General features: G+C 41.4%; 1 protein-coding gene across 1 annotated transcript in view; it reads left to right on the plus strand.

Annotated features, from left to right (window-relative positions):
* Positions 1-12607, plus strand: part of nbas (NBAS subunit of NRZ tethering complex) — a 463213-nt gene that overhangs the window by 221051 nt on the left and 229555 nt on the right. The window contains exon 39 of the mRNA XM_028796843.2: positions 10544-10620. Within this exon, the coding sequence (XP_028652676.1) occupies positions 10544-10620 (77 nt within the window). The remainder of the gene's footprint in view (positions 1-10543; positions 10621-12607) is intronic.

A 12607-nucleotide genomic window follows, 5' to 3' on the forward strand; every position in this document is an offset into this window, starting at 1 on the left:
CCTCATGTTCCGTCCTCCGCGCCCGACGAGCCCAAGCGGGAGGAGAAGTCGCGACGACGGTCCTCCAATTTTCAGTCATGGACAATTGTATGTTGGTTCGTACCGTGCATTGTTACAATGTTACTTTTCTTGGTGGTTTATTAAATTACAGATTTTTCAAATGTTAATTTTTTCCCTGTGCTTAAAAATCATTAAAAAAGTGGCCTGATTATGCGGCGTATGCTACGCTGCAGGTTGGCTAGTAATTATATAATGGATGGGGGGAAGCCCTCGGGAGCTTCATTCCCAGAACAGTCAAAACTGTTGGAGAGCTGGTGGGGTCAATCCTATTGGGGATCAGAACTGGTGTGGGGCTGAGGCATTGCCCGCTTCAAGGCAGCATTTGGGTCCTAATTTGAGGTGGCCCATCTGGGTAGGTGCGTAGAACGTATTGTCTCTCCTCTGCTGTCAGAGGAGCTTCGTAAACTCTGCAGCACTCTCTAAGGTACGTAAACCTGGGACTGGCCAGATCTCTCTAGGTGGGTACACCTTTTATTGGTCTGGTCACTCTGATGGCTGTCATACTGAGCCGCGTCATTGGAATTCATACTAAAGTGCTGGAGGTGCAGTGAAGAGATTGATCACATCCATGTGGATAGACGCTGAAGGCTCCTACAGAACTGCAGGGTTTACAGAAATTACCAATGTGTGAATTCTGACCACAGACGACTTGTTGCTACTATGAATATCTAGCTTAGGTACAGTAGGCTAGTACCTACTAAGGAAATGAGGCTGGACTGGGCCAGACTCCAAGATCAGGCTGTTTCTAATGAGTTTGCACACAGTTTGTGCGAGGCACTTGCAGACTTGGGTGCGACTGCCAATCCTAATGTGATGTGGGAGACCTTCCCTTACAAGACCCTGAAGGTTGCTGAGGGTTATGTTGGTGTTACTGGTGTTTCATCTCGCAGGGCACTGTGGATATTATCAAGAATAGCTGAAGCGCACAGCTTGATGGCAGCTCTGGTCTGTACCAAGAATTGAGAAGGATGGCTGCAAGGGCTCTGAGGGCAAATAAGAAGGTGTTAGTGTGTCACTAGCTCACGGATTCCATGAACAATCTATGGTCTAACAACCCACATCCTGCTAACAGAGGAATTGAAGCATTATGCACATCCAAATCTGTTCCTTGGAAAGTTGAAGTCAGGGCAGGTGATGAAACAGCCCTTACTGATGATGCTGCAGTTGTGACCCGCTGGGCTGGCTGCTTTGAGCAGCTGTTTAAAGCTAGTCCTCTGACTTGGACATTGGGTCCACAGTTCTTCGGGCAGATCCTCCAATTGGCTGTGAACCACCCAATCTCACTGAGAATGCACAGGTGATGAACCAGCTGAGGTTAGGGAAGGTTGAAGGAATCTGTGGTACTTGGGGTGAACTTCTCCAGGATGGTGGTAAGGCTGTCCTCCTTGCAATAAAATGAGTCTTTGCTTCCATTTGGGAGATGGGCGTCATCCCAACTGACTGGAAAACAGGATTGTTCTTTGTCTGGAAAGGAAAGTGTGATGGTCTGGATTGCAGCAACTACAGGGAGAGAACACTGCACTCGGTGCTGGGTAAGATACTTGCTCGGGTCATCCTCAATAGGATCCATCATCACTTGCTCACCTACCAGCAACCAGAGCAGTCTGGTTTTATGCCTAAGAAGTCTGTTGTCGCCCACATCCCGGCACTGAGAGTTCCTATTGACAGTGAGCACAATTATCGGCAGAGTTTCTTTGTTGCATTTGTTGAATTTTGTAAAGCGTCTGATTCAATTGATCGAGCAGCCCTGTGGGACATCCTAAAACTTTGTGGCATTCCTTCGAATTTGCTGGTTATCACAACTGGCCTGTACACTGGTACTGTAAGTGTTGTGCAGAGTGGAGGCAGAATCTCTGCATTGTTTTCAGTTGATTTTGGGGTTCATCAGGGGTGTGTTCTTGCTCCTACCCTGTTCAACAGGGCATTTGTTAATGAAGAAAGTTTCACTGATCTTGACTTTGCCGATGATGCTGTGATCTTTGTGGAGTCATTGGGGGCTCTGATCAATGCTCTTGTGAGATTCAGTGAGGAGTCTTAATGTCTGGGCTTGCAAGTGTCTTGGATAAAAACCAAGCTTGAGGCCTTTAATGAGCTCTCGGGCATAGCCATCATCAGTGTGTCTGTTTGTGGAGGGAGTGTCGAACGCATCGAGAGTTTATTTACCTTGGCAGTAACATTCATGTGTCTGGTGACTCTTCCTATGAAGTCAGTAGACAGATTGGGAGTGCATGGGGTCATGAGGTCGCTGAAAAGGGATGTGTGGCACTCCTGATATCTTTGCAAAAGGACAAAGTTCCAAGTCTTAAGGGTCCTAGTGCTTCCTGTTTTGCTATGTGATTGTGAGATGTAGATGCTAACCAGTGATGTGAGACAAAGACTAGACTTCTTCGGTACTGTATCTCTTCGTTGAATCCTTTGAGTTGAATGAGCGGTCGCTCACAGACTCCCGAATGAGGTATATTGCATCATTTACGGAACCATGAATGACAACATGTACTGTGACATAGTGACGCAGAGCATGATCCCCCTCCCTTCAGAAACTGGGCTGCAGGGCAGTATTCCAACATGATAACGACCCCAAACACACCTCCAAGATGACCACTGCCTTGCTAAAGAAACTGGCCAAGCATGTCTCCAGACCTAAACCCTATTGAGCATCTGTGGGGTATCCTCAAACGGAAGGTGGAGGAGAGCAAGGTCTCTAACATCCACCAGTTCCGTGATGTCATCATGGAGGAGTGGAAGAGGATTCCAGTGACAACCTGTGAAGCTCTAGTGAAGTCCATGCCCAAGAGAGTTAAGGCAGTGCTGGAAAATAATGGTGGCCACACAAAATATTGACACTTTGGGCACAATTTGGACATTTTTAATTTAGGGGTATACAGTAATCCCTCCTCAATCACGGGGGTTGCGTTCCAGAACCCCCCGCGAAAGGTGAAAATCTGCGAAGTAGAAACCATATGTTTATATGGTTATTTTTTATATTGTTATGCTTGGGTCACAGATTTGCACAGAAACACAGGAGGTTGTAGAGAGACAGGAACTTTATTCAAACACTGCAAACAAACATTTGTCTCTTTTTCAAAAGTTTAAACTGTGCTCCATGACAAGACAGAGATGACAGTTCTGTCTCACAATTAAAAGAATGCAAACATATCTTCCTCTTCAAAGGAGTATGCGTCAGGACTCAGGAGCAGAGAATGTCAGAGAGAGAGAGAAAAAAAAGCAAACAAAAATCAATAGGGCTGTTTGGCTTTTAAGTATGCAAAGCACCGCCAGTACAATGTAAAGGTAGTCTTTCAGCATTTTTTAGAGGAGCGTCCGTATCCTCCAGGTCAGTGTGCGAACAGCCCCTCTGCTCACACCCCCTTCGTCAGGAGCAGAGAATGTCAGAGAGAGACAGAGAAAAACAAACAAACAATCAAAAATCAATATGTGCCCTTCGAGCTTTTAAGTATGCGAAGCACCGTGCAGGAAGCATGTCGCTTGATAAAGCAGCTGCACAGAATGGAGCAACTTGAAGGTAATCTTTCAGCATTTTTAGACGAGCGTCTGTATCGTCTAGGGGTGCGAACAGCCCTCCTGCTCACACCCCCTCCGTCAGGAGCAGAGAATGTCAGAGCGAGAAAGCAAACAATCAAAAATCAATACGTGCTGTTTGATCTTTTAAGTATGCGAAGCACAGTGTGGGAAGCATATGGCTTGACAAATCAGCCATATGTAAGCCCAGCAAGAAAGAGAGCAATGTGAAGGTAATCTTTCAGCGTTTATTGTGGAGCGGCCGTATCCTCTAGGGATGCGAACAGCCCCCGTGCTCACAATATATTTGAGGAGGTTTATTTAATACGTAATACGCGCTCTGGTTGGGTAGCTTCTCAGCCATCTGCCAATAGCGTCCCTTGTATGAAATCAACTGGGCAAACCAACTGAGGAAGCATGTACCAGAAATTAAAAGACCCATTGTCCGCAGAAATCCACGAACCAGCAAAAAATCAGAGATATATATTTAAATATGCTTACATATAAAATCCGTGATAGAGTGAAGCCGCGAAAGGCGAAGCGCGATATAGCGAGGGATTACTGTACTCACTTTTGTTGCCAGCAGTTTAGACATTAATGGCTGTGTGTTGAGTTATTTTGAGGGGACAGCAAATTTACACTGTCATACAAGCTGTACACTGACTACTTTATATTGTATCAAAGTGTCATATCTTCAGTGTTGTCCCATGAAAAAAAATAATATAATATTTACAAAAAAGTGAGGGGTGTACTCACTTTTGTGAGATACTGCACATTTGATTTGCGTCTGTAACAGTCGGTGTAAATTTATAGTACTTGTAAAAGTTAGCGTTTATTTTTTTTTTCACTTTTATTCTCTCAGTCACGATCACGGTACACCCACCACAGATCTGACGTTGATAGTTTTTATTTGAAACTGGGAATATCTAAAGATGTGAGTGGTGTTTTGAGACAATGGAACTGGAAATTCTTTTATCTGGAGGCATAAAAGCTGACACACAAATGCTGGTGTATCATGCCTTTTTCATATCTCATTGTCACTTGAATTTTTTTATTCAGTTTTATTGAGTGTTCCTGCTCACACTGAATTAGTATGCACCTTCTGGTCCATTATGTCAATGCCGCACTGACAAAAAAAAGAGAGACATATGTATACATGACATTTGGAATAATTCATTTTATGACCTGTCTAGTACAGGCTCTGATTTAGGCTTGAAAGTGTCCTGGATAAAAAGTAGAATTTTACATGTGTATTTACAGAGTCAGTTATAGAAACATTGCATACCTATGCAGCAGAACAATGATTTTAAACTTTCAGCTATATAAAGTACAGGTTGTCCCCAGGTTATGGACATCCAACCTATCGACTTACGAATGAAGGCGCAGCTGCGACGCATGCACCTCAGTAACTGCCGCTCCGTCATCTTCGCCCTGGGGATGCTGCAAGCAGTGGCTGGAGGGGGGTGATTTCGCTGCTCGTGCAGTGTAATGTCCCTCAGGCGGCTCCAGGTGGCAAGCAGTGACCCGTGGTCCATAGTCACCGGGGCCACAGCTATTGCTCGTGTGCAGGACGATGGTTCGCTGCCCACCCACTACGCTGCCGCAGCTACTGCTTCTGACTGGATGGAGCGGAGGGGGGCGTTTCACTGCCCGCCCAGCACACACGGCTGGTAATGCTGCAAGCAGTGACCCGGTTGTGGCTGAACGGGGTGGCGGGGGTAGCATTGTAGTGTGCCTCGGATGGCTGCCTGTTGAATTGGGGTTGGGCAATTCACTACCCGCCTTTGGCCACATCGTGTTCGTTCTCGGTTGGCGGACACTGTAGGTAGCATACTGTAGTGGAGGTGACTGTGAGTTGGGCTGGTGATGAACCCCCCCTTGCCGCCCCTAGTCATTCACAATAGCAAGCTTGCTTGTACTGTTACGCACATAGCAGGAAGTTGTCTTTTGTCAGTACATCAGACGTGTTGACGGGTGCCTTCCTGCTGTGATAGCGTGTACTATATAGCGCTGTGCAGAAGAGCTCATCTTAACCTTTTGTCTTCACCCTTCAAGAATGTCTCTGAAACACAAATCTGATGCAAGTGCTGGTGATACAGTAAAGAAAAGAAAAGCCATCACCATTGAAAATAAAGTAGAAATAATAAAAAGGTCAGAGAAAGGTAAAACTCCATCATTCATTGGCAGAGCACTTGGTTACAGTCGGTCAACAATAGCATTTATTAAAATAATGTACCTGTTCCGACTTACACACAAATTCAACTTAAGTACAAACCTACAGTCCCCATCTTGTACGTAACCCGGGGACTGCCTGTATGGTCATATGGTCAGAGATGGGACCTAACAAGAAACAATACAGGCAAAATAGGATGGAAATGGTTATAATTTCACTAGGGGGCTCCGCCCCCTGCTCGCTTCGCTCGCCAACCCCTGGCGTTGGGACATGACAAAGAGTGAGATGTATGAATTAGATATAGAATAGTGTGCAGCTTTAGATGATGCGCATAGAAATAACAAATTGAGTGTTTGGCATATATTAATGTTTTATTGGAATATTTCTTTGTATACAACATTAGTAGTAAAAATGGTGTCTTGTCCTTGAATGAGTCTTCCTTGGCATGGATCATTTATAATTTTAACTCTAACGTCAGATGAACGTCGAACACGTGAGAAGGCAACATAAAGTTGTCCATGTCCAAAAACGGGTTCAGAGAGGTAGATGCCAACCCTGTCCATGGTTTGTCGTTGTGATTTGTTGATGGTCATGGCAAATGCAGGTGTAATGGGGAACTGTCGCCATTTCAATGTAAAAGGTAATTCTAGGTCAGAACTTGTAAGGTCAATTCTAGGAATGAGAACAGTATTGTTAGCATGTGATCCTGTAAGAACTGTTGCTTGAATAACATTGCGTGTCATGGTGTTGACGACTAACCGTGTGCCATTGCATAAACCCTGTTTTGTGTTAAGGTTTCTTAATAGCATGATTATTGTTCCGTTTTTAAGGGCAAGGTTGTGTTGTGGTAATCCGGCCGGGTTAATAGTGTTCAAATATTGTAAGGGGAAATTTATATGTTCATTGTCGTCATCAGAGTCAACTTTGTCAGAGCTTAGAAAGATCTGTGTCTCTCCAGGAAGTAATGAAATGACCTGGTTATTAATGTGATTAACATTAATATTTTTTGGACATAATATAGTGCGTTGTGTTAAAAGGGGTATTAGGTCTAATGTGATTGCTGTTGCAAATATGTCTTTTACTAAGTCGTCTGAGATAAAGGATTGTGGAATTGAAGTAATATCTGGGTGAAGTCCATCTGTATTTGTGAGTGTACCATTTCCCAGTTGTATTAGCCAACTGTTATATTCTGGATCTGGACATCGCATGTTTTGTACCAACTGTTTTGTTTTAAAGCAATGCCAATTGTCTGCGTATTTTAAGGTGGACTGAACAATAGCTGAGCAAGACCAAAGCAATTGTAGTTGCCGCTACACCTTCTGCATTTGCTTTTGTATTTGCCTCCTTTTCAACTTCATGTGGCATTTTTATAGACTTAGCTAATGGGTGATTGTTTATGACATGAGTGACGTTTCTCATTATAAGCTCTGTGCATTGTTTGTTTTCAGGAAGGTTCATGCGTTGATAGATTGCCTCATCTGGATCTAGGATGTAGATTTGTGCATATTTGCGTTGTTAATTTGTTTCAGGGTGCACTGTTCCAATGCGATGCAATATTTGTCCACATATGCGAAAGCAGTATGGGCCATTGCCTTTTGGTGGCCTGATATGTACTCCGGTAGATGCAAAAGCAAATGAACTATTGTAGGATCTAATGCAGTTCATAAAGTTTTTACTTTCAGGCACATCGTTAGTTAGAAGCTTCTTTAGATATTCAGGATATGAATGTAAAGGAGGCAGTCTAATCTGACCTTTTTGACAACAACGTGTAAATTCATTATTTGTATTGCCAGTTGTTTCTTCTGTGAAGTTAAGTGAATGACAATGATTGCAAATGACATTCATTAATCCCAATGAATTTTCCTCAATAGTGGATTCCTTATTGAAGGCGTTTTCAGCCATTTGGCGTAAGCGTTTAACAGGTGTGTGTCGTTGATGTCCGCGACGGGCATGTTTTGCTTTTTGCGTTTGATTGCCTTTTTGTTGCATGTCCATTATTTGTGACGCGCTATTTTTTTCTTTTTTTTTATTCGCCTCCGCTTTGCGCAAAGTCCGTTTCAGTCTACGCCATGCATTGTTTGTATCGAGCCTTGTCCGTTTTTGTATGTCGGTCATTTGAGCTTGGTGCTTTTCGCGTCTTGCTTTTTTTTTTTCTGTCAGTTCATTTGCGCGTTGTTCTCGTCTCCGTTCATTTATTCTGTCTCTTCGCTCCCTTTTTTGTATGTGTGATACGCGAGCTCTTTCGGTTTGAAATCGCGCTTCTTTTGATGCAGCACTTTGACACGCGCGCTGAATGCGTCTCCGTTCATTGTGTCTGTCAATTTGGGCACGTCTCTGTAACGGTGTCACTTGTGCTTTGCGTTTTTTGATCCGAGACATTTTTTCTCCCGGTGTTTCAGAAGCGCGTTTTATGCGCCACCGTCTATTTTCTTGTTTCTTTCGTGTTCATGTGTTTGTTCCCGTTATCCTTTCCGAATCGTTTTGTACCCGTGACCGTGTATTCATGACTTGTTTCTTTCTCAGCATGCGAAATATGGATAAGTAATAAGGAGGATCGCACTCACTGTTAATATGTATCCTTTTCTGCAGTTGAACGGTTAATAGTGCTTTATTGAAAGGACATCCACCTATGCTGACACCTATGCCGACACCTATGCTGCCTAGTGTGAAGGTGTCGACGTTCACTTTAGAATATGTGGCTTTGGGTGTCACTTCTTATGGATGTGTGGGGGGGATTGTTGTTGCGCGAGCGTCTTCTTTCTTTTTGTGTTCCTGTGTCTTGTTTGAATCCCCCTCTTTGTGTGTGTCCCGTCCCTTGCTTGTAGGGTCTGTGGGGTGGTTTTGTGTTCTTTTTTTTTGTCTTCCATGGGCTTGTTGAATCCCCCTCTTGGTGTGTGTCCCGTTCCGTGCCTGTAGGGTGGGGGGGGGTGTGTGGTCGTGCCTTGCTGTTGTGCGCTCGTCTGTTCTTTTTTTTTGGTGTGTTTAGTTTCGTGTGCAATGTGTTTCGTGCTTTGCCCGCGTTTGACTACTTTTTTATGTGCCTTTTCCTTTTTTCGGTGCTTGTTGTGCCTCATTTCTGTGACTCCTTTTTGTATGTGCTCACTCCTTTTTTGTGTGGTCTTGTCCGCCTCTCGTGGCCCCTCATCCGCCTTTGTCGCCCTCTTTTGTCCGCCTTTCTCCGACTCTCGCGGACTCTTTTTGCGCCTGCGCCTCTCGCGGACCCTCATCCGCCTCTCTCACCCTCTTTTGTCCGCCTTTCTCGGCTCCTCAGCCGACTCTCGCGGACTCTTTTTGCGCCTGCGCAGTACGTCTTTTTGCAGCTACGGCCCATGGCCGGATGTGCCTGCGTCCATCATCCGGTTTAGCATTCTCGGTTAGTAATATGGATAAGTGACTCTGATAATGTAATTAGTTTAAATGACAGAATATAGAAGAAGGCAATGAAAAATTGAGAGGAAATCAAAAGATATTTGTTAAAATAAAATAATATAGACTGTTAATGGTGTGCATACCTTTTAGAGCAATGTGATACTTTATTTTTTTCAATGATAAGAACTGTGTAATAATAATTAATTCTTGATTTTTATATAACTTAAAATAGTGATATGGACCTCAAACCACAATGCCATTGACTCTCAGTCAAACATGCTACCACATGCATGTCACTAAGATTCTCTTTTGTGACTCTTAATTGTGATATATCATCACAGGTTTCTCTAGTTTTTTTCACAATTAACTTTTTGTGAGGATGGATTTTTGTTGGCCTCCATGCCATCATGTTGATCTATTAGTTAAAATAGTTTTTCCTTTAGGTTGTCTGCAAATGGAAAAAAAAATCTTATCAGTCAGTTTTGATGACTCAGTCAAGATCTAACAGAAAATGTGATTCATCAGACCCGGCCGCCGCCTTCTACTGCTCCATGGTCTAGTTCTCATGCTCATGCACCCATTGCAGACACCTGCAGCGGTGGACAAACGTCAGCATGGGAACTCTAATCAGCAAGCTGCAATGGTTTTCCCATCGGTACAAACATAGTTCTATCCATAAATAAAGTTCTGTCTATAGGCATGCTGGTTAGGTGAATTGCACTGCTAGCAGAGACTCACAATGCTGAATTGATCTAAATAGTTTTCAGAGTGTTGTGTGTTGCTTATTTGTACAATGTGTTCTGACAATTTTTTGTCATAGCCAACATTACATTTCTTAGGAATTTGTGCTACGGTAGCTCTTCTGTGAGATCACACCAGATGGGCTAGCTTTCACTCTCCCCAAGCACATCAGTGTGCTTTGGGCACCCATGACCCTGTCTCTGTTTCACTGTCTGTCTTTCCTTGGACTACTTTTGCTATGTACTAACCTACATACCAGGAACACCTGCCATTTTGGGGATGTTCTGACCCAGTAGTCTAGCCATCACAATTAGGCCCCTGACAAAGTCACTCAGATCCTTTCACTTGCCCATTTTTCCTGCTTCCAACATATCACCTTCAAGAACTGACTGTTCACGCACTCCCCGATATATCCCACCTCTTGAGTAGTGCCATTGTAACAAGATAATGTTACTCACGTCACCTTTCAGTGGTTTAAATGTTGTGGCAGAGTGGTGTTTATAGATAGATATACACATATATAAACAGATAGACAAATATACTATATACTGTATAGATAGACATATAAATAGATATCCAATATGTGTGTATAATATAAAAGTTATACAGCATTTAAGACAAACTTCTGTATGTGTGAGTGATGCACTAATTTGAACTATTTTTTTCTTTTTCTTTTTTCAGTGTTACTGCAGCTGGCTAGTGATGCTTTTCCAAAAGACATGACTGTAGCCTTAGCTTACTTGCTAGCACTGCCACAGGTAAGTTAATTTGATTCTAATGAGCATGTCTGTACTTTTTTATTTTAAAATGGGATGACCATTTTAATTATTTTTTAATTAAGCCCATTGTTCAGAACTAAAAAAAGATTCCCCTCCTGATAGCTTGAGCTTGTTTTTACAGGTCTTCTGTAGCAAGATCTAACAAGATATACTGTAATTAAAAGAGTTAAGACTATGAAATATATTGCATGCATTATGTGACAGATCTCATCATTAACTTTTGGGAGTATTTTATCATATTTTTGGGTAATAATCAACTTTTTTAACTGCTCAGGATATACAGTAGTTGTCTCTTAGCTTGTTTTATTTAAAAGGCTTGCATGGTTCTGCCAGTTCTTCTTTGTTTTTATATTTATTAAAGCTGTTATATTTTTCAGGGATACTGCCATACCTCTAGATTGTTAGTTTCATTAGATTCATGTTTATGCACTGCAATGCAATTTACTATATAAGCATTTACAAATTATTCATAATGTACATATAACATATATTCCTGTATGCAATACGTGATATATTCCATACATTATCAAATGAAATCAATCAGTGAATTAATTTTCTGTATATTATTTTTTTCTGCTGTTTGTTAACACATCTTATTACACCAATTTTAAGAGAACTTATATTAAACAAAGTACAGTATGTTCTGTTAGCAATAAACTGTCACTGATAAAAACCAAAGAAGCAGGTTGCTCAAAAACTTTATCCAGGCAGCATACTTTTTTTCAAACTGTATCAATGTTTTGGTGTAAATTAAGCAAAAAGCTATTTATTTTATAGATTTATAATGGATTCCCAACACTAAGATGAAATTTAATATGCCAGAGGATAGTTTTTAATTAAAGTAGTATATCACTATACTGTAGTTTTATGTAATATCTCATCATTACCCTTTCACCCTGCATTTTGCCAAAGGTTGAACTATCAGAAATGTGGTTCTGTCTCTGTTTGTCTCTCTGTCCATTGATATAAATATAAACACTCACATGTATTTGTATATAATATAGGTATGTATGCAGCTATGAGCAACTAAATTTTGAAAAGAAATACAGCCTATTTTCTTCCCTTGTTCCAACTTGAAATGTATGCAGAAATAAGCAGCTTTCTGTATTACAGTTTCAACATGTATTGTGCTTCACAGGATGACTTGTTTATTTACAGCAGAGAAAAGAATTTTGCAGTAAATTTTCTCTATAAATTAATTATAAAATGGCATTAGACCAGGGGTTCTCAACATCGGTCCTGGGGACCCCCTGTGGCTGCAGGATTTGGTTCCAACCAGTTTCTGTTTTTAATTGGAATCCTGGTCTAGTTAAGTGAACTGTTATTGCCCAGATTCTGTGTATTGAGAACAATAGAATTAGAAAACTAAGCTTGGTAAAAAAAAAATAATAATAATAATAATATATTAAAATGTACTAAGCAGTTATATGGGAATAATGTATTTTTTTTCTTTTTAACAATATTTTTATTTTGATGTTCATTCTATTTTGTGTTCTAATTGCTTAATTAATCCATTGTTTTCTAATTAGTGGGTCTGAAGCTAAAGTATTTGCAGCCTTTCATGATTCAGTGTCGTTTGCCTGGTTGTCTGCTCTGTTCATTTTTTAATTGTCATTATTAAGATACAATGAAGGGAGCAAACTGCACAGAAAAAGGGCAAAAGTGAGTTAAGCATTTAAATCTATTGCAAAAATGGAATTATTTCTAAATGTCTTATAAATGTAAATATCATGCCTCTGTGCTTTCTTAATGTAGAATAAGAGAAGAGAAAAAAAATACCAGCTAATTATTTGAGATCAGTGTTAGCAGTTGTCACTGATTATGAATCTGGTTGAAGCAAAAACCTGAAGCCACAGTGGACCCCCAGGATCAACTTTGAGAAACCCCTGTATTAGACCATTGGTAGTACGATATATTTAAAGGTACATTATTCCAGCAAAAATCTTGAAAACAAAATGACAGTTGA

Source organism: Erpetoichthys calabaricus, chromosome 3 (genome assembly GCF_900747795.2).
Source record: "Erpetoichthys calabaricus chromosome 3, fErpCal1.3, whole genome shotgun sequence".
NCBI lineage: Eukaryota > Metazoa > Chordata > Cladistia > Polypteriformes > Polypteridae > Erpetoichthys > Erpetoichthys calabaricus.